This window comes from Acromyrmex echinatior, chromosome 15, assembly GCF_024713525.1.
Source record: "Acromyrmex echinatior isolate Ae372 chromosome 15, ASM2471352v2, whole genome shotgun sequence".
Taxonomy (NCBI): Eukaryota; Metazoa; Arthropoda; class Insecta; order Hymenoptera; family Formicidae; genus Acromyrmex; species Acromyrmex echinatior.
In genome coordinates this window covers 1,143,248-1,170,160 of record NC_141866.1, presented here as the reverse complement: position 1 = coordinate 1,170,160, position 26,913 = coordinate 1,143,248, and the positions used below count along the sequence as shown (strand labels likewise).

General features: G+C 35.9%; 1 protein-coding gene across 3 annotated transcripts in view; it reads right to left on the bottom strand.

Moving 5' to 3' along the window:
- The window catches only part of Pgant9 (polypeptide N-acetylgalactosaminyltransferase 9), a 225,834-nt gene that overhangs the window by 67,343 nt on the left and 131,578 nt on the right, over nt 1-26,913 (bottom strand). For all 3 annotated transcript variants that reach the window (XM_011064871.2, XM_011064867.2, XM_011064870.2), the window contains 2 exons: nt 7,216-8,243; nt 4,450-4,657 (listed from right to left, as the gene is read on the bottom strand). In XM_011064871.2, the coding sequence (XP_011063173.1) occupies nt 4,450-4,657; nt 7,216-7,474 (467 nt within the window). In that variant the 5' untranslated portion in view covers nt 7,475-8,243. The remainder of the gene's footprint in view (nt 1-4,449; nt 4,658-7,215; nt 8,244-26,913) is intronic.

Sequence of the window (26,913 nt, the reverse complement as noted above, 5' to 3'; positions counted from 1 at the left end):
TCACAAAAGTCTGACAATTCGCAAACCTGAAGCCACTTTTCTATCAAGGGCCACTAGTTTCAATAAAACAAATGTTAATATGGTTTTTAAGAAATTAACCACACTTATGATCAAATATAAATTTCTACCACACTTGATTTTTAACTTTGATGAGACCGGTTACAGTACTGTCACAATTCCTCCACAAGTAATAGCTCAGCGTGAGACAAAGCAAGTGGGACACTACTGAGAGATTACTTCCGCTGAACGAGAGAACTTAATGATGGTACTTTTCAATGCTATCTGTTTTTATATTTCCAAGAGTTCGTTAAGGATATTATGTTAGTTAATGGACCAGTAGTTGCTATTGGCTTAGCTAATAGTAGTGGTTGAATGAATGAAGAATGTTTCATGTCAGCACTTCAGCATTTTGTGAAACATGTTAATCCAACAAAACAAAATCCTGTGTTGATCCTTATGGATAATCATTGTACATATGTAAACTTTTCAGTAATAGAATTCGCTAGAAAAAATCATATAATTATTTTAACTTTCCCACCACATTGCAGCTATCGGTTACAACTTGATGTGCCTGTGTTCACGCCATTTAAATGAAGGTATAAAATAGTAATGAATGAATGGATGTTATCAAATCCTGATTTTACAATGACTATTTATCATGTAGGTCAATTTGTTAGAGAAGCATTTTTGACGTCTTTCATTTGACACAAGGATTTGCTGAAACTGGCATATATCCATTAAATTCAAACATACTCTCAGATGAAAACTTCTTCCTTCATATGTTACTGTCTCTATCTGAGAGTGACTTCCAACAGCAATCAGAAGAACAATCTAACATTGTAGAAGTAACACATACTCATGTAACTCAAGAATCAACTCTTGTAATTCAAGAACCAACTCATGTAATTAAAGAATCCGAATCATAGCCAAAACTTAGTATTTCTGCAAAAAATATAGTCACACTTGAACGTATACATCTTTTTCCAAAAGCAGGGTCTAGCAAAAAGACAATAGATAAACGTAAAATAAATTCAGCAATTATAACAGACACACCAGAAACGCAGAGTATTAGAAAAAAAATGAATCAAAATTTAAAAAGAAGAAAATACAGAAATGATATGAAAAAAATCTATAAAATCGCTTAGGAAAAAATTTGAAATTAGTGACAGCAGCCAAAATAGCCAGGACATTTCATTACATAGCAATATTTGATAAAATTTCAGAAACTGAGGCAGGAAAGATTGCATCTAATACCATGGCAATCTCTAAAAATACCAAAATTTGGCCACGACATAATGACAATAAAATATAATGATAATAATTGCTGTGTCTGTTCAATAGATTATTCTATAAATAGTGGAAACTATCAATGCAAATTGTGCTCTGATTGGATTCATACTTCATGTGGCAATAAGGGAAATTTTCATTTCTTTTGCAATAAGTGTTTTTAATTAGAAATATTATATTTTGTTTTCCACACGTTTATTAATTTCCTTAAAAAAATTATATTTGTTATAGGATAACATTTTGATTTTATTTACATTAAAACTGAAATAATTTAGTATTCGGCTCTTTCAAAACAGGTTGTAGCTTTTTCAAAATCATGTTGTTTTGAAAGAGTTGAATTTTAAGTTTATAATAAAATAGTGATTAATCTCAGTTAATGATAAAATAATTTTTCTAAATGGATCTTATAGACAATTTAGTATACTTAATTAAGAAAGTGATTATATTTGTTTAATAGCAGATTAAATTTTTTTTTCAAATCTTAAAAAAAAGCTTTTTCATACCCACTCTCCTTTATCTACCGATTTTCTCTCTGAACAATCTTCGTTGCTCTAAATCAAGGACACCTGTTCATAAGCACACTTGCACTGGTGTGGTGGCACCTTTATCCAAGCCGTTAGTTACGGACGCGACTCGCGGTGTGTCAGTAACAACAGGCACCCACGAAGTTTGCCCACCTGTCCTGATAATGTCGGTTAATATCATGTAAATTGTAATTAATATTCATGGGGTTAATTCGCTACCGCGGTCGGCCCGACGCCGCTGCCGCCGCCAGGACGAAGTTTTAGCGAAAATTTACGGTCACCGCGAAACATATTTCGGACGTACCGCAGGTACTGTTTAGTTACGGCCCTACGGCCCGGTTTCATTCGAATAAATCACGTCGATTTTCAAGACGGATTTTAACAAAATTATCAATTTGTTGCTTGGCGTAATTGCTTATAGTCAGACGTGAGCTATAGTCAAGTCACGCTAAAGTAATAAAGAAGTAAAAAAAAAGTAGACAAAGATAAGTAAGTAAAAAAGTGGGGCGTAAATAAAATATACGTATGTAATGTTTCTAAAATAAATATCTCTGGCAGAATGTATTGTTATTCATACTATATGACAAAATATGAAACTTAAAAGCGATTATTTAAATTCTCCAAACATATTTGCCTGTGAGAAGAAAATCCTCTAACGTGATTGAGATCGAAAGAACGTTCTGTTTTAATGAAATAGTGTAATTGAAAACTTCCTAGCGGGGAGTTTCAGAATTCCCGCGTGACGTAAGAACACGGCGACGGGGCAATGTATTAATTTCCGGTAACGCATTTTCCGATGATTAAATTTCCGAACTACGTCGCCCGCGCGCTCTTTTCATCCTTAGACTATTACGGTCAACTCGCGCGCAACAAATTAGGCACAGTGCAATTAATTAAACAACACGTACCGTAGTACTTCGCGCAAGCGAGCGGACGCGAACGCCTCTCCTCCCTCTCCTCCCTCCCCTCGTGAAATTACATTTTGCGACGTAGACGGAAAATAATTTGCAACGTTAACAAGAATTCGGAATAGAGGGTCATTAGCATAGCTTGAACGCACATATAGCGTATACACGCAGTGACGTACGTAATAGTACGTAATAGTACGTATGCATTAGTGTGGTTGTTCTTCTTCGTTTAAGAGAGATGTTTACATATAATAGCAGCGCGTTTAACTTAGTACCGTAATTAAAATAATGGCGCGATGCAAATTACATGAGGCATTGCGTTACAATATTACTCGAGAAATGCTCCTCGCAACACCATTGCATTACGTATTTCACTCAGAGCGAGAGAGCACTCTCTCTGGCCCTCGGATAAAACGTTATCCGCAAAAGCGGTTTTTAATATCCTTCGTGATCGTGCGCGTTGTGCCTGAAAGTGAATAAATTGCACTTTGGTACGATGGAACGCAAGACTAAAGAAAAGTAATTTCCGATCGTACATATGATATCGACATTTAACAGAAACTTTATTAACAGGTACATTCGATGTTCGCAACGAATGGCCTCGCAGCCATGGAAATAAATGCAATTTTAGTCGCAGTATTCTCGTCCTTTCGCAATTATGGTAAATAAATAAATATACCTGTGTGAGTATATTTATTACGTCGGATGGATAAAAAGAAAAGTGATCGATAAAGTGAAATGAAGAACGCGACGTATCTTTGAAAGGTGTAAGATATTTTTAGAAAAGATATATTTATCAAATACGTATATAAGATTGTCCTTTTCAAAAAGAAAGAAGGACGTCTGGTCACGTTACACTTATAGATGAAAGAAGTCAACAAGTTACGAATGCAGAAAACAGGTCTCGCTATTAAAAGGAAACTAATTCTGTATGATACCGTACAATTTATGATCCAGCTGTTGCTTCGCGTGCGTATTTTGCATCGCGTTTGGATTCTGGATTTTTCGTCGGTACACGTATCGTACTCGCGAAGAAAACTACTAACTCAAATCTTATACTCGTAAAGAACGATTCATTTCCGTGTGCACCGGAGATGTTCTATAGAGGTGCTTCTTTCTCAAATGAAAGGAAAGAAGAATGGAAGGATCGGCGGATCCAGGATAGTTAGATCGTGATGTCGTGGCCTTTAACCCGTCATGTTTTATCAAGGACTATACCATGTTATGATGTTATGCGACCGTACTTGCAGTAAAGGAAAATGACACGGAACATTTACGGCCACGATTCGCCGACGCATTACCGCAGCCTATCTGTCTCGATCGACGAAACGCCGCTGGCTGTTACTCTGTCGGTGCCTCGGGGACCAACGTACCATACCCTTTTTATATAGCGGATATAACATACCCTCTAGAGATGTTACGTTTAAACGCTCGTTTTTCTTTTCTTTTTTACATTTACTTTGCGTATATTTTTCATTTTCTCGGATGGCAAATATCGCGCTGATAAACGAGCCACCGATCGCGTCTCTCTGAACGTAATAAATCGTACGTGTCCTTTGCAGGACGGTTTGCGATAAAATTTCCATTATTACAGAGACACATCGTTGGTAAGCTATTATCTTTTTAAATAAAATAAAGGAAAGGAATTAAACGTTTTACTTATGGCAAATGTATTGTTAACTTTGGCGAACTATTGCAAATTAAAATTATATGTAATGAACATGACTCACCACTGATCGCGTGGATCGGGCAAAGATCTGTGCACGGAGATTAAATCACTGACGTACTGATTAAACGCGTTATTGAGCCAGCCATCATCCACCAGCTTCTTCGTCTGCGCGGACATGTTAGCCGGTAATATCACGGGTCTGCCCATTTCACCGGGTGCAGCAGTATCCGGTTCCCGTGGTATATCCAACACTCCACCACCTATAGAATCTAAAAGCCATCAAAGATCACAGATGAATTACATCGACGTATGAGGATGTGTTGGTACGTCATTGAATATTTTATACATCGTGTCTATTAATTGTGCATTATATATATCCTTAAATTTATCTCACCGTCAAATTAGGTAGAATTAAGATTAAAATATTCAGTCATTAATTTATCGAATCTTTATTAAAATGTTACAAAAATTATTGTCATATCAATCTTCGGAAATGTCACGAAATATATAAATATGTAAATAAGAAATAAAAATTATATATTGCCTGAACAATCTAGGAATATTCCTCTTAAAAGATATAATAATATTTTTGCTTACAAAATTATACTTTCGTTTTAATTTTATCTCATTTTTCACTCATTGCATTCTCTCTAGAGCAGTTCAGAATCAAAATTAAAATTTTTATTGAATAAATTTTCAAGATTAATAATTGGAAAAAGGAGATTGGCGGTATTGAATCGATATTAATGACGATGTTAACAAAATTATTATGTTGCAGAGGTTAACAATATTTATAAGTGTAATCATATATCGCGAAGAGAACTTTCCCTCTAATTGAAATTAGAATTGCTAATAAATTGAGAAAGACGTTATCATGCTGCTTACGCATCGACAAGGTAAAAAGGTAAATGAAGCGATATATAGTGACCCCGCTCGTATTGTGTCGCCGTTCCAGTTTAGTTTCGGCTAATTTTCATTTCGCTTTTCGTTTCGTCTGAATAGCGGGAATATAATGCTTAACGTCGGAGGAGAAACGAGTCGATGCGATGGTAGCGACGGTGACGACGCGCCGCGCCGCGCCGCGCCGGAGAAAAAGGGCATCGGGAATTGAATTTTCAGCACATCCACATTCCCGACGCGCCGGGTCTCGAAGGAACACCCTCTAAGAGCTTTCTCGCATAAACTCCAGTTTTATTTGCCGGCGCCATATTGCCGCGGCATAGCCCTGCTAAAGCCAACGAGGCAAGTATACGCTCTGCGATATGGTCGGCTGGCTGGCGCGCCCGACCCGCCTGTCCTGAAAATAATTTTATCCCGGTCGACAAAGTTCGGCCCCGGTGTGTACGATGCGGCAATAAAGAGGACGACAAATTGCTTTAGCGCCGCGACCCGGGCCGCTACGAAGTTCGGCGGTGAAACTCGCGTCGTGCATCACGGCTGCGTCGCTGTTACACTACGAGCTTTTCTTGGAGAGGATCCGGCCGCTCCAGGAAATCTCCTTCCCCTCCGTTCGCGCGAGATGAGAGTCATCTCGGTTCCTTCTCAGTTCCTTCTCAGTGTCGGAACACGCATTCACGCCCGTAAAGGCATTTACATTCATTAACACGTCATTCCGGGTGTGAGAGGACGCCAAGTTCTCTGCGAAGGTGAGCTTCATCAACCGTGAGAGGCATCAACCGGCGCGCGGCACGACGAGACGACTAAGCATCGTTCAGGATCCACATTTACAGATTCCTCTCTAATACACATATCGCGCTGTTCGCTAGCGTGCAATGTCGATAATATCGTCGGGATGATCCATGCATTATGAAAGCCCCATTCGTACTTCGTGTCTGGCAATAAGGGATGAACGCGGCGGGTGAACTACCAAAGATTCCTTATTGCGCCCGAGAGAACTTTCGTCTTTGAGGATCCTTCGCGTGTACAATCATACCTATAGCTTTACGTTCTTCTCCGCGCGGTTTGCCTTTATCCCTGCTTCTCTTATGCGATCGACACGCAAGACGCATAAACGATACAAGAATCGGGTTAAAAGGATTTTTAAACATTTTTTTCAAATTAAATTATTTTTCCATTTTTTTTTCCTTCTGTCTGATTAATCGTAAACAAATTAAATTTCCAACAGATATTTTTTGGAGAATTAATTACATAGAATTTCTATATAATTTGTGTCTATGATAAAAATAAGAAAAAAATTTTGCAATATTGGTACCAATTTTTAGTGATATTTTACAATTACTAAAATTCGTAGATTTTATATTCGTGAACTTTATAGAAATGAAATTACACATATAGCGCGTAATTATTAAATGTCATAAGCGCAATGAAGAAAATGTGTAATGATATGTAATAAATTTTCTCTTATCCACCTTGTTTGAAAAATGTTCTCGAAATGTCGGACACAGGTTGAGCCACAGGTGGCTTGCGAAGTAATCAAACATTCTCAGGTATGATTCATGCACAGACCATGCATTCCAAAAGGGACATCTATCAGCTTATTAAGACCTAACTCGCACCTAACGCGCGCCTGTGTTTTGTGTGTGTGTATATGTGTGTAGGGTGTTTGCCTATTAAGCCGTTTCCTAACAGACGTGATTCATGTAGCAACTCATAATACACCTACGTCACATCGGCAAACGATAAAGAATATGATTTTAATCACAGAGAGAAAGAGATGTAAACGACGTAACCCTTCACTTATCTCTCTTCAGCTACATGCAAAATGATCATTTTAATTTACATCACGCATTCTTAACAATCCAATAAATTAAATTAATCTTCTAACAAACTTAAATAAATAAAAAGAAGGGGGGAGGGGAAAAATTACCTTGCTTAAGGCCGACTTGATTGATCTTCGCCCTGTTGTTAATAGCATTACCAGTCGACTCTTTTCTAAACGACGCCGCGGGTGGTACAAAGCCATTCGCCGCTTGTTGCGGCATCGCGACGCCCGACGGTGCCAATCCTTGTACGGCAGCCGCCGCCGCCCGATCCTCCGTATAGAGCAGGAAACAGACGGTCACCCACACGGCGGTTGCTAGTACCGCCACCTTCAGCCACAGCGACCTTCTCCTGGGAAAACCCATCCTTCCGTCACTCTTCGATCCTTTCTTTATGCGCCTGCTACGATCGACACCTTCCCGCGCTGCGATTATCGTACTTCTCGTGCGGCCTCGAAATGTCGTGTTACCTCAGCAACATCCTCTCGCCCCTCTTCGATCTCCCGCCGGTCGGCTCTCGCCGTGTGACGTCAAAAGGTCCAGGCACCTAAGCTAGTTCCTCCTTTCTACGCGATCGAGGACGCTAATTAAACGCCCGGGTAGGAGACGCGTTCCTTTCACGAGTAATCGTGCTAGGAATTTCACAGCGAGAGTCTCGACTCCTGAGAACGATTCTTTATCCTAATCAAAATCACTGACAATCATTGACGTATAAACTCGATAACTTTCCTTTCTTTGATAGTACATGTGTTTATCATCCGTTTTCAGCGAGACTATTCTTCTCACAATTGATCTCTCTCGATACTGTTGCGATAGATGTGAGATAAAGTAGATATCTCTAAATTTTGTGCGAAACTAATATTACATTAGATATAGTTTGCGATATATATCGTTGCAAATTGTCTACCAGTTTTTAAACAAGGCAGAGTTTTAATGATGTAGCGTTATATGTTTATCAATCGATATGTCGCATTTGGTTTTTCGTTATGCCAATGCAGAATGGCTTTGCATCAATATAAATTAGTGTTGTAGACGCTGGATATGATTTTTTATATTTTAATTAATACTTGCATATGTGTATTACGATATGTATTTTCGGATCAAGCAGTTTCTCAACGTCACCGCATTCTTGGACCTGTAATCATAAAAAAACGAGAATATTATTATAATGAAGAGAATCTCACTCGATATAACAACTATATATATATATATATATTATATATATATATATATATATATATATATAAAACGACTAAAGTCCTATAAAATATTAAAAGATTCCGATTCGGACAAGTCTAATCTACTTACGAACTATCTCTTCAAAAAGAACACTCGCGTGTTCATTCAAAATTAAAACTTTTAAACTCGTTTAATAATTAGTATAAGTATATATATTAGACTAGGCATATATATATATATATATATATATATATATATATATATACTTTATTATATTAAAATTATGCATTAAGCGACAAGTATTGCGGATCATTTCATTTTATATTGGATTATTTTATTTAGGATAACATTTATATAATTTTATTTATATAATTTTTATAGTGTATGCAATTAATCGTTTAAAAACACGAAGTTACAATCCTGCTTGTTCTAATAAAATTCTGAATTACAGTCGCTACAGAAATAATATTAATGTTTAATTTTTGACATGCTAAAATAGTTGTGACGAGCAAAATAAATTCTACCTTCTTGTTATTAATTATTCAAAGTTCTGAAGTGCCCGTGTCAAAACTGACATAATAACGATATACACGAATATTCACGATATATTTAGTCAAACAGCTTCCGTTTCTTTATTTATTCAGCAATTCGTTTGACAGACTTGAAGCAATTTCGAAGCACAAATCCGTTTTCTAGAATCACGAATAAATCAAAGATTTTATTGACATCTTGTCTAATTTTATTAATAGTATAATACATTTTTAGGCGATGTGTGATCAATTGTGATTATTTAACATAAAAAAATAAACTTAAAAATTTATACAATTTTTTAAATATAATTATATACATTAAATACAAATAGAAATAAAGACGCTGGATACGGCAAATGTAATTCGAATTTCTAAAATACAAATACTCTACAATTTATTTATCTTATTTATTTATCTTACTATAAAATAGTATTATATAAGAAAAGATAATACAGTGAGTGCAAAAAGTATTCGTACAAAGAAAATAGTTTTTAAAAAAACTTTATTTTTAAAAAGTAATTATTATCCAAAGAAATGAGTCATTGAATTCATGTCAAATCGATATAAATATTAGGTCATTTAAAAAGTATCCGCGGTTTTTTGTTCAATTTTTGAATGAAAAAACCGCAGATACTTTTTAAATGATCCAATATGATGATTCAGCATCAATTTGATGTTGATTCGACATTTAATTGACGATCATTTCTTGTTGGATAATTAACAATTTATTCATAAAGAATAAAAAATAGACTGTATGTTTCTTAAAATTATATATACAAAAAGATGTGTATTAATTATACAAAATATATCATTTGAAAAATAAGCAAAAATTAAAAATTTTATTGTTTGAATGCTCAAAAAGTATACAGACGAGAAATTTAACTTCTAAAATCAGGAATATATGTGAAGCTCGTTTGTTTATATAAGAACAGAATGTATTCAAAATTATATTATATAAAATTGCTAATTAATGTTTATTTTCTACAAATAAGGCTTTTTTTTATAACAAAATTCCTTGTACAAATACTTTTTTTGCTCTCACTGTATATGCAAAAATACGATCGATCTGGGAATTAAGAAAATAATTGTAAATTTGCATGTTCGTTAGATCCACAGTTCAGTGTATCTAAAACACGTTCTTGCAAATAATCCGACGATAAGTAATCGGAAAATACGTGCGTCCCGAGGCTTTATTAACTTTGTATTAAATTAGGAAATTAGGAACTTTCAGTTACGACGCGGTGGTGTGCTTGTAACGATGTTAGTACGGTATGTACACATACGAAAGTAACGATGATAACGTTCATGATCTCGACGTTAACTATTCGATACTCATTACCAAATGGATCCTTTTTTCATCATAGAAAGTAATATCGGTCTAGGAATTCACAAAAAAAAAATAAAAAAAAAACGAATCAATGCAAGAATCGATGTTACGATAGTCATTTAATATTATCCATCATTTTCACACGTCGAGTCTACTGTACGGAATGATTATATTGCTGACATGACAAGCGATCGAACGCAGATAAGTGGACACGCGCGGTACGACCGTTGTATTATGCGCAACGCATCGCCTCGCGTGGAAAAGTTGGCTGTCACCGTGTGCACGCAATCTCGCAGATTGTGCAAAGTTGTCTGCTCGTATCGGAGAATCGAGAGCTGCATTCGAAAAGATCGAAGTCTGGTGGGATAACGATGAAAAGACCCCGCCACGGGCGCATCTCTCGAGAGAGATTCGGGAACGGGACGTGAAAAGCTCCGGGGCGAAGAAGCTCGCTCGCGTGTGTCACGCTCTTTTCGGGCCAGAGACGTTTGCTATTCATAGGCGGAGAAAGGTGCATGCACGTTTTAACGTCGCGTTTCGACCGTAACCGTATCGCGCGAGTCGTAAAGATGAGCTGCGGCGGATGCATCGAATGGCGATGCATCGGCGGACGTTATGACGGGAAAAGTGCAGTTAAGCCAGCAGCTTTTCGCCAAGAATGAGCGTCGCTATACGAAAAATTGCATCCATTCGTCTTATGAATACCATCGCTCGGAAAGAGAGAGAGAGAGAGAGAGAGAGAGAGAGAGAGAGAGAGAGAGAGAGAGAGAGAGAGAGAGAAATTCATAATGCACACATTTTGGTGAAGCTTAGTTAATTATGCTGTTGAGACGATATTAATGAACACAATACAACTTGTGTGAAACGTACATTTTAATAATGCCTAGCTAATCGCGTTGTTAATTGTTAACGGACACGGTGAAACTCGCAACTTGGTGGATTTTTATCTTACGGAATAAAACTGCACGTTTCAGATGAGATTTACAACGAGATTATACTGAAGATAGGAGTAATTTAACTTTTTGTAAACATAGATTAGAATCGAGATATCCGCGAGGAACAATCTCACCTCACGATATTGCGAAGGTATCTTCTCAGCCGGTATAAAGTAAGAGGACTTCGCAGATCATACTATCTTGCTGAGACGGCACGAGAGGCCTTCCATTTCTAGCGAGTGGAGGGAACATTGTCTCGAATAGACACACGTGCGAAAGCAGGGTGTGCTCTGGAGAAACGTTAGTGAGAGAGTAGTCTGGCTCTGCCAGAACCGTACGTAGCGAAGTGGCATGGTCGCTTTTTAGTGGTCGTTACTATCGGAGACACTTTTCCGTAAAAGAGTTTACTACTTCTCGTCTCTAAAATGCTCAGGCCGATGTATCGGTCTGAAAAACCTTCCTTTTCTTTCCTTTACGATCTGGCAGTAAATATACTGTAAGCAGCATAAGTGTGGCGTCTCTCCTGTCGCGGTATCTCAACAATAGGGGGGGGGGGAAAGAAAAAGAGATAAGTGCAGAATTTATTTTGCTGCGAAATAAACTGCTCCGTGATCTGGGAAGTAAAGTCTGCCGCTAATGTCGGGCATAAATAAAGAATCAACATAACTAAATGGTAAGAAAGAATGATCGCGATATAAAGAAAACGTACAAAACTGCAGAAGGTGGATTTAATTTACCGTAGAATTGAAAATAAAAAGTTTTAAAATAGCAGCAACGAAATTAAATGAGCTCTCTGAATGAAATTGCAGAAACAACTGACACACCGCCGTATCGCGTGTTACGGTTCGACTCGGGTCTGAAATATTTCTTGGATTACATAAAATATAAGCTTCCCGTTATCCTTTTTCACGTGTCTACATATTACATCATTTGTATCAAATATCGCTGTGCATAAATAACAGAACTAACTGAAGATATAATTCTGCAATGTTATCCGAAATAAAAGCGTTTCCTGTCCCTGAATTTAATAAAAATGAGTTTACGTATATAAAGAGTCGTAAAGAGCCAAGAGATATGAGAAAAAAATTATTGAACCTACCTTTTCCTCTCGATTTAGACTATTGACGGACAATACTAGTTGTGTATACCTAATCCGTGACCAAACGAAATAGAGTAGATATAAAAATAGTATACTTGTCATTTCTAAAAGTTTGCTTTCGTAAATTTCGTCATAAGCGCCACCACTCTTTCGTGTTAATCAAAGTTAGACCGAGCTGGTACTGAGGATAACATCGACCTCGCGTGTCACTGTTTATTTGGGTTAGATTCTATTTTCGCTACCAGTCTATGAGTCCACCGACACGAAACGAGAGCACAATAGTTGGACTCTTTGTCCGTCGTTAAACGAATTGCTTAGGATAGGAAGGTGAGAAACGTCTGGGAAACGCTTGGTGCAGGAAAGAGGTGTCAATCAAGGTTCGATAACATCGGCAACGTGCATATACGTCAATATTATAGTATATTTCTGAAGCGAGAAATGTGGATTTATAGACAGACACAGTGATAATTCCGTTTTTCATTCAAGTCACATTTTATCGTTCACTGTCTAAACATAAACTTCCTTCCTCACAGTTAAAAGTGAAATAACACATATTATGCCCTTCACGCATATGGCTTCTTCCATGTTTATCCATCTCTTTATTTTGATTCGATAACAATACCATGTTTATGTTACAATAATTCATATTTTCATGGCGTTGAACACATCGACTGACCTGTAAGAGCCCATATCGCAGATTTACCATTAAATAATTTTTACGACAGGTAAAATCCATCGCAAAATGCATTCGACGGATTAATCAAATATCGATCGCTAATGGCTGTAGATAGAATTTTGAATTTTTGTTAAAAGCGTTTAAATGTATTCTGCAACCCGATTTTTTTCCGGCGAGTCAGTTAAGACTTGAAAAACTGTATTTCCTTTTCGATAAAAACACAGGAAGCTGCGCTGTGTTTCTGATCACGTTGATAAACATCGTCATGTACGACATCTAAATATTTCTCTATATGTGTTCGAGAAAAATAGAAGAGAAAGTCAGAAAAAGTGCGGACACGTGAGATAAAAGCAATGGAAAGGATATCCGCAGGATGGGACAACAGAAATCCTACACAACGATATCCTACTGGTCTCTACGTGCGTCCAGACCAGCAAAATAAGCCGATTGGAATCCCTAGCGGCGAAACTGTGCGAGGGTGGGATATGCAACAGCGAGCACGAGGGAAAGGAATCGGTGGGAGACGATTTCTCTTCAAAAGAATTTTAAATCTGCATGACCCCTCAAACCGATAACACTCGAGGTAACCGATAACACTATTCGAGGTAAGAAAGATTGGAGAAACAATCGGAGAAGAAAAGTACTTCGCTCTTGGTGTACTCTCTTGATACACGATATATCGCTATCAATATCAAGTCTGTTTATCTAAAAAAGAGTAAACTGCTTTCAGATAAACGGTTCCATGCGGAAAAAAAAATAAATCGAGACGATACTCTAGCATTTATAAAGATAATGATAAATAGGTTGACAAATAGGTACATATATATATATATATATATATATATGTGTGTATATACAGTGTCCAAATTTAATTGTCAAAATTTCGGGAGCGTGTAAATAGGATCGATAAATTTAGAAAAAGTCTTTCAGAGATATGCTCGTTTTTCCTTCGTTTTGAAGAAAATCGCAAAAAAGACAAAACGTAGTTTTCATTTTTGTCATTATTTATTATTTATTCATTCATACGTATTTATATGGTCATTTCCTTAATCTAGATATAGTTCAAAATGTAAGCTTTTTTTGCAGTAATGACTTATCGTCCCGGTATTTTTCTATTTGAAAATCGGCGAGTATACTCTCGCATCGCCTCTGAAGTATTATCGTTGTAGAAATCGTATAGAAAAACAATAATATTCCATTTTTTGGTGAAAACTTTTTTGTTTGTTTACATTTCTGCCTTTCACTAGATCAATGTTTGGCTGCAACACGAACTGTCAATGATAGATGCAATGCTTATATTGCTGCAGAGGCCAATCATTTTGAACAATATCTATATTAAGAAAATGACAACGTGAATGAGTGTGAATGAATAAGTAATGAATAAAAGTACCTACTAAAGTTGAAAACAGTTTTGTTTTCTTTTTTTGCAATTTTTTTCAAAACGAAGCAAAAACATATATATCTCTAACGAACTTTTTTTTTTTAGTTTATCGATCCTCTACACCTCCCGAAGTTTCAACATTTAAATTCGAAACAACCTATACAATAATACTAACAACAACATCACTAAAATATTCAAAAAGTTTTCCGCAAAAGCGCATTCTAATGTAATTGAATAATTAAGTTAAAAAGCGGAAATCCTATGTACGAGCTTTTTGATCATATTAAATTATTTATAATTAAATCAGAAAATACTGAGCGCATAATATATATATTTCGTGAGCAGAGAAACATTTGTTTAATACCATTACACGTCCGAAATCTATTTTAAAAGAATGATAAAATTCATAATTTCACAGTATAATTTTTTTAAGTAACCGCCTGGTTAAATACTGAAAACCACCGCGCTTTACAAACGCCGGATTAACGTTCATGGTTAAAATTCCGTTAAAGCGAAAATTTGAAATTCCGTGCCACGCCGCTTAGCGATGGAAATTTGCATGAACGTTACCGCCGTTATACGTCCTTAAGATGCATCACTTCATATATTATGCAAAACTCAATGCGGGATCTGCCTACACGTAGCACGGCGAGCGAAAGGAACATATTCGACGGCGAAGAATTTTCCGAGCTCGACGGCGCACGAAATTGCGTCGCCGGAAACGACCATGTGTCGCGATCTGATAATCGGGAAAATAATTGCGCCACGTCACGGATTACCGAGGCGCGTCGCACAGCGACGTTCTCGAACGTTAAAGCTCTACTTTATCTGTTTATTATTCTAATTTTAAAATTTTCTATTTTTTTTTTATATTCTTATTAAAAATATACGTATATTTGCATTCATTAAGAATGAGTAATGAAATATTTTATATAACGAAATTTTACAACGAAGGAGATTATAACTCAGAAATTTATTTCACATTTTGTTTTTCAATTCAGAATAAAGGAAGAATGCTGTGTCCAAACTGTGTCTTTTATTTGAAAATGACGAATGTATAATATATCACATCATTGCAAAAACATTACTGTTTCTATTAACTCTTCATCGATGACTAAAAATAATTTATGCCATCAATGGTATCAGTTTGTCGAACAGAATTTTCTTTGATATATATATTTTACTTTAAACAGAAAAATTATTTGAAAAATCGACACATGACAAACGTGGTAATAGAATAATGGATCGTGTAATGCTTAAAAGCGTATCTAATAGCTCGTGATACGGTATTGTAACAGGATTGCGGCCAGTCCGATACTGGAGTGGTTTTACGGTAATCTCAGGGAAATATGAACATTAAACCCCTTCCCCTCCCCCCACCTCCCCATTCTCCTTGCCAAGAATAGAGAACACGTTGGTTTGTGAAACGTGGAGCAATAAAGAGTTAACACGGTAACCGCTAATGGAGTAATGGACGTTCCGAGCGTGCAGACATTGGCTGGACTTTCGCCAAATGAGTACGTTCTTCTAGAGAATATTTGCCCGACACTACCATCCCAATCCTTTTTTATCTTTTGCGGCGAATGCCGTTCGCACGCAAAAGATCGCCTATTTCTTCTTCGATTTCTTTCGTTCGGCTTGGTAATCTCATGAAGAGCGTAATCATCGAACTAATGCTTTCAATAAAAAAGATTGGTTTTAAATTTATCATAAAGTACCGTATACAGAATTTACGTTGTTTCAGTGACGGGTACTGGTTTACGAAAGGCGTATATGATTTAAAGATTATGATTAAAGTAAAGAGTAAACACGTGTGCGTGACTATGATTGATTCACTTTTGAAGTTACGAACTAGCGCTAAACTACTGTTAAATCTGAGCTACGATGTTACGAGGGATTTAGTCGGGTTTATGATCTACTGTACTACTTGTAAACTGTTTTTAATCATTTTTGTTGTTTCTCTGAAAGTAGATTAGAAAAGAGGCGAAAACAGTTAAATTAAGGTTAAAATTAATCGACGTTGACGAAACTGACCATTAATAATTTAATATGAAAACAATTCGTCAGGAAATATAGGTGTAATCTACCAAAAAATTTTGGCGGCGGGCTAATCGAGCCTGACTAATTGTTGTTTCATTTAAACGTATACGAGGCCGCAATAATCTTCCATCACGCTGCCTAGACCATGTCTGATTTCATGACAAATGACCGCTTATCACGAGTATGGAAGGATATCCGATTTCGGAAGGATATCCACACACAGACAATTGCTTAGGTAAATCAGGTTTGGACGCGATGCGTGAGGAGCCACGCGTGCCTCTTTCGTCGGGTCAGAGGTTACGAGGTCGTCGTAAAACCGCAAGAAATCATTACGTGACTGGGGACCCTTACGAACCTGTCGTCGCGCTACCGTAATTCCGCGTTAATGGCGGCCAGGCAAAAAGTGCTAACGATTTTTCTTCAGTCTACCGGGACGCCTCGTGGTCGCCTTACAGTCCCCGATTATGGGGAATCGTGGCCTAGATTTTCGCGATCGACCGCTCAAAAGTTCGGAAGTGACGTTATTCAAGCGTGGAGGTGATGCATAGGATATCTATAGAATTCTGTTCATTTTTTAGTTAAAAACCGTACAATGATTTTTAGCTATCATTAATTGTTTCTTTTTATTTGAGATTTTCGCATATTACTGATACGATTCTTAACGGCATTGTTTTATCAATTTGTTGATAACGAAGAATGAAAATTATATTAATTTTAAATTAAGCAAATTATTAATTTCAAACAATATCAAGTAAAAATCGACGAAAAACACACATAAGTACAAAGTGATTATATTTGATCGAAGCGATTCTTCATGCCTAAAAATATTTCTTGTGGTCTCCTCGGTTATGGGGAATCGTGTGGCCTAGATTTCCACGATCGATCGCTCAAAAGTTCGGAACTTTATTTAAGCGTGGATGTGATGCATAGAATTCTATTCCTTTTTTAATTTAGTTATGTTATTAAAAACCGTATGATGTGAATTTATACGATTTCAAGCAAATTATGTGTCGATTATTTTTCAGCCTTGAAACACAAATTCTAAATCAAAGCTGGAGTAGTAATATCATAAATTAAATTGACCAGGATTTGAACTCGAATTTCCTGAATTCCATGCAGGCGTTTTCCATTTATGCATATTAATTAATGTATTAATTATATAATTTTAAGTTGCTTACTTGAGAGTATATATACAGAAAAAAATCTAATTGTGAGTGTTTATGTAATACAAATATTTTTTTCAAACTTTATTCTTCTTACAGTTATATAAATATTTTTAAAAGTAAATTACAATTTACTGGCAAGATCTTAACGATGAATTTTGCGGTTCGGTGGAGACTCAGTTCGGGTCTGCCGAGCGCGACGTTACGGCGCGGCTAATCAAATTTTCACCTGCGCAACGACTCGCGCTCAATTTCACAGGACCGGGTGCACTGAAGCTCCTCGAGGCCGATACTAATTAATTTTCATTGAATTAACGCTGAGTGCTCGGCGAGTCGCGCGCTCGAATGCCAAAGGAAACCGCTACTGGCGGATCGTACCGTGCTTTGCAGAGTCGCGCGCGATTCAAACACCGTGAGATCGTGAGAAACATGCTCTGTATTTATCGGCTCGAGCTGCAATTAATAGCGCGCGTCGCGGAGCCGGAATTGGCGTCGGCGTCGACGTCGCCGTCGCCGTCGCGACTCTACGTGGAATGTTTATGAATGAGAGAATCGATACGCGGTTCGCGAGACATGCGTCGTAAATCAAGAGCCCCGCGAATTCAACGTGTGAGATAGCGCTTCCGCGTACAACAAGCGTTTTACGCTCGACGGAATAGAATCGGCTTGCAGCAGAAGTAACGCGTTATTATCATCCATCGAGATGCGAATGGAAACGCTTCTCTGACGAGGAGAATCAGCGACGAGTCTGTCGTTCGTTCTTCGAGAACTGTCATTGAATATCCGTAGTGACGAATGGCGGCGAAAGGGGAAACCGCGATATCGCGAGAAAAATTGTCACTTTTTCGAAAAGCGAATTTCTAAGGATCCCACTGCCGTTTCTCGGCGTAAAAATATCGAGCATTTCGAGTGGCATTTCAAGTGACACTTCGTGCGACATGCCTGCCAAATCCGAGACAGAAAATAGAGAAGTGCGGCGGTTCCGCAACATTATTCGCGAAACAAAGCGCCGTCTTTTATCCTCCTCTCTTTCCGAGAAAATTTTTATGTCAATCATAGAGATCGTTTCCCGAATAAGAAGCAGGACGGACAATGTGTCTATTCGCTTCTATTCGCACAAGATGGCACGACGGATCGGTGTGGCAATGGCTCGTTTTGATTACTCGCTGGACCAGAGTGGCAAAACGTGATTGGAACGAGAAATCAGAGACGTGAACTTTACGACGCGACGTGGACCATATTCTGTTGCAACCGCTGCCCGTTCTTCGTTAGATTTACATATATGTATGTAACTACTGCCAGTGTGTGCTCGAACAGTCGACGTGGAAATATGGCGTTTACACAGCTGCCATGCGGGACAAAGCGTCTTTTAATTAACGCGCATAGATCAACCTCAAACAGAGACAGGTGTGCGGAGCATCGCGTCGAATCTGTCCTGGTATCAACGGCACCGACATTATTTTCATATCGCGCGTGTCACGTACGAAAATAAAGTAGCTTTCTGTGACAGCCGATTCAATCGTTTCCTACGCGAGATTCGTAGAAATTAAATAAAGTCACGGGGAAGGTGATCTTTTTTTAATGAAACTTGCTGAGTAGAGAAGCTTTGTAGAGAAGCTAATTTTCGGTCTTGGCTAATTTCACCTCTTAAACATATTTCATTGTCGATAAAAAAAATATGTATCGAATATTTTTAACCCCTCTACAAACCCACTAAGTTTCAATAAAATTGGAGAGAACACCCTCTCTGAGGGACCTTCCTTGTTAGATCTAAATCTATTAATGAATGTTAATTAAAATTTGTCTGACTCTTCCCGAAACATTTCACATTACTTCGTTGAATTAGATCGTATTTTAGGGTAGGTTTTTTTTCGTTCATGAGGTTATTCTGACCGCAGCGACAAATGTTCATGTTTGTAAACAGTGCATATTTAATATTTGAAGGTAGTGCTTACATTTTTAAGGGGCACTCGTGACTTTGAGTGACATAATTGTAAGCACATCACCGCAAAGGGAAATGTTTGCTGTCGTGGTTGAAGCTTTTACGATTGAAGGTAAATACATTCATTTTCATATATTTCATTATTCAATAGTGAAATCTTCGTATTATTTAAGCCACTTTTGTATACGAGCGAATATTACAATAAAAATTATATTGAGTGTTCAAATTAGAGTTTAAAATGATAGTGCAAAAATTATTTCTGGTAATCGTGAATTATTTTCTTGTATTATTCGTTTTTTTTAAACCCTTCTTAATATAGGCGGAATAATTTCACTAATTTTGATATATCTACACTAGTAGATATTTGTACTTTTCCCTGTTATATGTTAATTTTCATGTTTACAAGAAGTTACATTATGTGCAGTAATAAATCAATTATAATATATTACACGGAAAGAACAGTTTTGCAAAAGTATTTGAAAGTTTAGCTGGATACACAGATCTGAAAATAGTTTTGTTACAATAATTCCAAATAATTGTTAAGCTTTATGACAATGTTGTACAAAATTTTAACATCTTAGGAACTAGTTAAGTATATTACATAATTGTTTTCACGGTTAAAACAAAATTATTTTTAGATCTGAATCTAACTAAATTTTTAAATACGTTAGCAAAACTTCTTTCTATGTAGAAGTATGTTTCTCTGCAAATTTTCATATTATTTTAAAGTTGAAATTGGTGGAATAGCCTCACTCTACCTTGCAGTGTCGAGGCATTCAAATTCTTGCACTAGTTTACTGAATAGCCACGACGATCGTTTAACATCCTTGCGACTGGCAACGTAGCTTGGAGAAATGGCATCACCGTTACAAGCCGCGAATCCAGCCGTCCATTTCTCCAAAACGCCACCGGAGTGTAATCCACCGACTTTCTCGTTGGAAAGGAAACGCTTGGCGTAGCCTGGTCACGTTTCGTCCAAAATACACGTCAACTCGCAAGCACGAGTCCGAATTTGCACCGTTCGAGTTCTCAACTACGCTCGTCTCGGCCAAATGTTTCGCGTTCCTGTAACCGAGTGACCCGCACTCGTGACGACGGTAAGTGTAGTACGCGCAAAATTTCACCGGGTAAACTGAAGTAAAGCACTGTTGAGAGGAACTGCGAATTTAGATTTGTTGAGTGCACCGGAGTGGGTTCCTTTGATAAGATGAATTTCGAATGAATATCGCTTTGTGCTATGGCAACGGTTTCGAGTATGTTGGCAGGGTATGTTAGAAATAGATTAGAATGTCACATGGCGCACGCAGGGCTTATTTCCCGAGTCACGGACCATCAACGAATCGTCGGTATTAGCTTGGACTCGTCAATGTTACATCAATGTTATATTAAACTATGCGCCGTGGGGCGAGCATGAAATCAAAACAAATAGGATCATATTTTACGTAGCGGAGCATGAAGCAAAAGCGTGAAAAAGCGTAGGAAAAAACGAGACAGAAAGAAAGATAGCGAAGTAACGTTCCTCGTAAGAACAGTTCGAAAAATTCCTGGATAAATATTGTTGATGTATCTACATCGTTCGTGCGTACCGGCGCAATTTGTTATATTAACGGCTTCGTCGCTTTGTCTCATCCGTGTACAAACAAGCAGCGTAAATCGAACGGAAAAAAATGCAAGAGTGACGCGCGCATGGTGATGGTATACAGTAGCGTGGCAGCGATGTTACGTCAAGACTTTGGAGCCCTGACAAGGCGTTATACATGCGTCTTTCCGCTCTGATACGCCGAGAGAGCGCGCGTCCGCACGACCATTGTTACCCTGACGTTCTGGCGAAGGAAGAAAAACGAGAAGAGTGGAGAATCTGCCGTTTACATCCGTACGTAGGCAAAAAAAGGCGAGAGGAGGAGGACAAGAGGATGTGGGGTAGATTCCACGGCATTGGTATCAGGTACCTTCAGAGAACACGTAATTCTGCAACGCGCCTGTCAGATCCGCATGACTTAACACACAGAGAAGACACGACGATGCGACGCGTGAGAGCCGAGATGACTTCATGCGAGTCAAGCGCCATGGAAAAAAGGGAGATTGTTTGTGTTATCGATGGAAAAGGAAGCGGTAAATCGAGGAAAACGATAGATATACCTACAATTGTATAATACTTATTCAAGTCGAAAAATATGCTTTATTGTCTTTACGAAAGAATCTGCTATTTATGCACGTACCGTTTAACTTCTTATTCTTTTGTAAACTTCTTATTCTGTTTTCTAGACCTTCCTCTTTCTACATTGCGTTCTAATTTTACGTCTAAGATTTTTCATTAATATGTCCTTGCATATTATGCGTATCATCTTTCGAAAATATTAATAATTTTAAGAGGAACATACTGTTCGTCACATTTGGATATGAAGAAAGAGCTTCTGTCCCTGAAAAGCTCACGTGAACAGTTACAATAACGCATTTTATTAAATTTAAAACGTTTGATATCGCATTTCTTAGGTAATAATTTCACTTTATCTATTTAGTGAAATCAAATAGATAAAATTAGATTTGTGCATAAACTGAAATATATTCATACTCAAACGGTATGCATAGCTAATATGTATAATAAAAATATGAAACTATATATGAAATAAAGATATAAAAGTATATAAAATATAATAGATATGTAAAAAAACACAGATTCATAAAAAATTGTTAGAAAATTTCCTACGTTTATAATATTTAAAATAAAATCATACAGTTTCTTAAATCTAAATTAATATTTAAATGAAGGAACATTTCATTAACATATCATGAATATAATAAGTAAAAAGTAAATTATTTTTTCTTTTTATAAATAAGAAATACATTTTTGAAGACATTTAAAAACAAAATACAAATTAAGGTATAAATATAAAACATAACTATTTATCAAATCAATATTTAATACTATTATTTAATAAAGATTTATCACATATTTTTATTTGCTGGGATTCGAATTATAACGACCAAATAATAAATAATATTCTTTCTTCAGAATATATTCACAAACTGTAATATCGATCATAAAGAAAATAATCTTCTACATCTCATCCAGTTTATATATTTTAGTTCAGAAAGAAAAGCGGCAGAAAAATTTGTCAGTTAAAAATTTGTCGTATATATATATATATATATAGTCTCGTTTTCACATGCATGTTTGCACAAATACAATTAACTTCTAACAGCGTTAGAGTGCGAAACAACCGGTGCATAGACTCTATAAACGAGATGCTCCAAATGAACTAATATAGGTTACAATAGGTTCGTAAAAATTGATTTAAAAAGATCTTCGAAATGAATTTACTAATATATTATAACGAATTAATTATCAAATCAATTCAACATCTCTCTCTCTCTCTCTCTCTCTCTCTCTCTCTCTCTCTCTCTGTAATTTAAAATATTTTATATAATAAAATAATTTGCAAAATATCTATTACTGTATCTACTGATATCGATTATTTTTCTTATTTATACTAATTAGTACAAATAATAATGTTGATAAAAAATAGATATTTTGCAAATTTTTTTAATGTACAAATAAAAAAAGAAAGAAAAAACTTTAAAGATCAATATCAGTCGCGTTATAGAGAAACTAAAACAAGGCAAACAAAGCAGGAAAAACAAAGCGATCTGCATTAATTAAGAGGGCGCGACAGAAAGAGAATCTTACAAAGACAATCATTTGATCTCTGCATATCGAGAATCTCGCAGTTAAAGATAATCTCGACGGTGCAAGGACGAAATGTAAGAGAGAATAGGTGACAAAAAGAAAAGAATACGATAACAGCCGGTGAAACAAGCGATTTTCCTGTCGGGAACGACTTACAGTCCGCTAGTCACATTGTAGTATTCTGTACCTTACAATCTGCGTAGCTACATCTGCATGATAGCACGGAAACCATTCATAAAATGAAAAAAAAAAAGAGAAAAGATAAGAAAAAAAAAATAAACTTATATAAAATCTTCGGAGAAATTATTCTTCAAATCATTCTTGTTGTCTTTTAAAAAAGTATACTTTTAAATTGTAATCTCCTCTCTCTAAATAAATGTAATTTTATAAGTGCAAATTAAATGTTTCTTGATTCTATATTTACGGAGGATATATTAATAATTCGCAAATAACAGACCTCATTAATTTTAATTGATATTAAAAATTAATGCCATATTAAATCGTTAGAAAATTTAATTAAAAATTTCATATTTAAAAGAGAGTAATTGAAATAGTTCGCATTTAATCATATGATGAGAAAAAAAATTTCTTAATTTTATTTTTATTGAGAGTTCTCAAGCTCTCAATTGCCTGTTATTAATTATCAATTAATTCTTAATTTTAGTAAATATATTTATTAAAATTAAATTTATTTAATTTAAATAATTTATTTAATTTAAATAATTTATTTAATTTAAATAAATAAAATTTGTAATATAAAATTTCTGACTTATATTAAACTAAAGCATTAAAATTAAGGAAGTGACTTTTTGTTGAAAAATTTACTTGAATCAAATTTGGGTTTAGTATATCTCAGTGCAATACTCATTTAAATATTGTAAATACAATTTTTAAATACTGAATCCAAATCTTTTAATTAAAAAAATGACATTTTAATACATGTATGTTCAATATTTATTTTTCAATATTTATTTATAAAGTTATCATATAAAAATACATATTAAATTAAATTCTTCATTAAAGTTGTTCTCTCGTCAGCAATACGCGGAATTGCCATCTTTGTCCAGCTGACCTCTTATCACACGGAAATAAAAAATACCGAATAGCTCAAAATTAGGAGCTATTTATGAGCTCTCTAATGTCCAAGTTAATTTTTGAGCTCGTCTCGGTTAACAGAAATTTAAATTTAAAGATAAGAAATCTGAGTGAATGTCTTACTCAGCCCCTCCATCTTAAATTAATAATAGGAAATCGTTTGGGCACAGAATTAGGAGCTCTTTATGAATTCTTAAATCAGTGCAGTTTCAATTTTTAAGCTCCATAACACCCAAAATAATCCCAAAACTAATTTAAGCTCTAGAGGTAAGTAATAGAAAATAGCATTATATTTACAATTTCATTAATACCTATGATTCCAGTATTAATACAAAAAATATATTGTATAATCCTTTATTTTTGAGCTACAACCCCTAAGCAAAAAGCCATCCCCGGCGTCTTGCACACAAGAGAAAATGCTTGAAAATCGAAAAATAAACCATTTCACCACAAGAAATTATCTACTGATTTAAGAGTTCATGAAATATGCATAATTCTATTTTTGCATAATTGATTCTGCAACCCCTAAGTTACCCTCGGCGTCCGGCATGCAAGAGAGAATTATGTTTGAAACTATTTTGTACCGTATCTTATGTATCTTTATTTGTTAATATCCTTTACTATTTTCATATCTTTTACTGCGAAGCATCAAGTATCAATCGTTGTTATTTTGTTAATTACCGATAGTTAATCAGATTATTCTATTTTTTAATATATAATATTTCTTTTTCAGAGTACATACATCAATAATATTCTCCGCTATGATCGGTTTGGAAAATTGACGAAGCTTTTCCTCGACGTTATTTTAATATTAAGAGAAACTCTCCACGGGCGACGATGACGTTTAAAAAATTAATCGCGTAATTCCTTAGTAAAAAGATGCGGCAAAAAACGGAAGGAGAAAGCAGGAGCCTCTCCCGCCGTGGCGCTGTTCCACGCCACGCCACTATTCATTTTTCCGCGAGAGAAGCGAAGAAAGGATAAGGGTAATTAATTAATCCGGATGAAGGTACATCCAAGAACTTCCTGTCTCGCCTTGTGCTCTTTATTACCCGCGCGAAACAATGGCGCGCGTGCCTCTGAGGGCCGGAGGGCCCCCAGAAAATACTCGGCGATTCGCCGCAACTAACGTCGCACACGCGCTGTCGTAGATTTGCATGAAGTTCGAAAAGTTTTCAAATAAACACGGCGAACACCTCGGCAAGAAAACGGCAGCAGTTAACGGAACTTTTCCATTTCCGCCTCTCGCCGTTCGTCTGCGGAAGTGGAGCTCGCGCCGCGCGACTTCGTTCGTATACATCTTGCAAAAACTTAAAACCCCGAGCGGTCTCGTGAGAAACGATTCGCTGCTGAGAAATCCCTTAATTATAGTGTAAGAAGTGCAAGCTGTGGGAGTTAATCTGTCCGCTTTCGTTACGACCGTCGCGTAACGATAGAGTTATTTCTGCATCTTTTAATTATCACATGAAATTGAAGTCAGTACAGCTAAGGGTTCTTGAATTGTTCAAGTGCTCCAAATTGCATTTGTTTAAAAGAAGAATTTAAAAGAAGAATAAAAAAAACGTTAACTTATTCTTTTTTATTTCTACGATATTTCATATATGTATACATATTTTATACATATACATATATATAATATATTCATCGATTTAATTAGCAATATCGCTTCAAACATTCGATTTATTGGTTTATCAAAGAAAAATTGAGTAAGATAGGACAATAGGAGTCAGGCATGGTAATTGTTGCGCGAAACAAACTTTATGAATATAACACAAAACTCTTTATTAGAAGAGCGTTTCCTAATAAAGAGTTTTGTGTTATATTCATACAGTTTGTTTCACGTAAAACAATTACCGTGCCTGACTCCTGTTGTCCTATCTTACTTAATTTTTCTTTGATTATTAAGGAGTCTTTAAATCAACTTATATTTATTGGTTTATATTATATGTTCTCAAAGTATATCAGATTAATCCATTATAATTGCAGGTACCTGTGAATCTAGATAATTCTATTCTTCATAATTAATACATTATACAATATTTATACTCCACGTCGTCCACATTTGCAAATGACTTTTTTAATCACGAAATGCGCAATTAATAAAATAAAACATCGTAAATAAAGTTTTAATAAGTTGAGACAGATGTGCCAATGCAAATCGCGTCAGAATCGCAGCGAGATCACAATACATACGACATCGTACTGCCATCAGCGGTATATTGAGCGATGGCAGAGATGCTCCAGTAGAAAATTTCAATCTCATCGCCGACCGTGAGAACATTCCTCGTATTCTTCTACTGTCACGTATGTTTCTCTTTGGAAAGAGATATTGCTTACGACTCTCCCCTCCTCCTATAAGCGTGTGTTGTATGTGATAGTAATGACACACTCGTAGAATAAAAATAACGGTGAAATAACAAAGAAAATACTTTACGAATTTCTCGATACTTTATTTACTTTATATATTATTTATATCAAAACATTTTACTCAAAACATATTTATAAGTTAATTTAAGTTAAGTCTAATCGATTCTCTCCATCTCTTTCTCGTGATAATATTAGGAAAAGATAAATTTTACAAGATCAATTAATGTCAATTTAAAAAGATAAATTTTACAAGATCAATTAATGTCAATTTAATTTGAATTTAATTAATATTCAATATGAAAATGAAATAAAGAATGTGGATAGCTAAGTTTTATTTATAATGAAACTAGCTTTCAATGTTAGACGTACAATAACATCGGTTA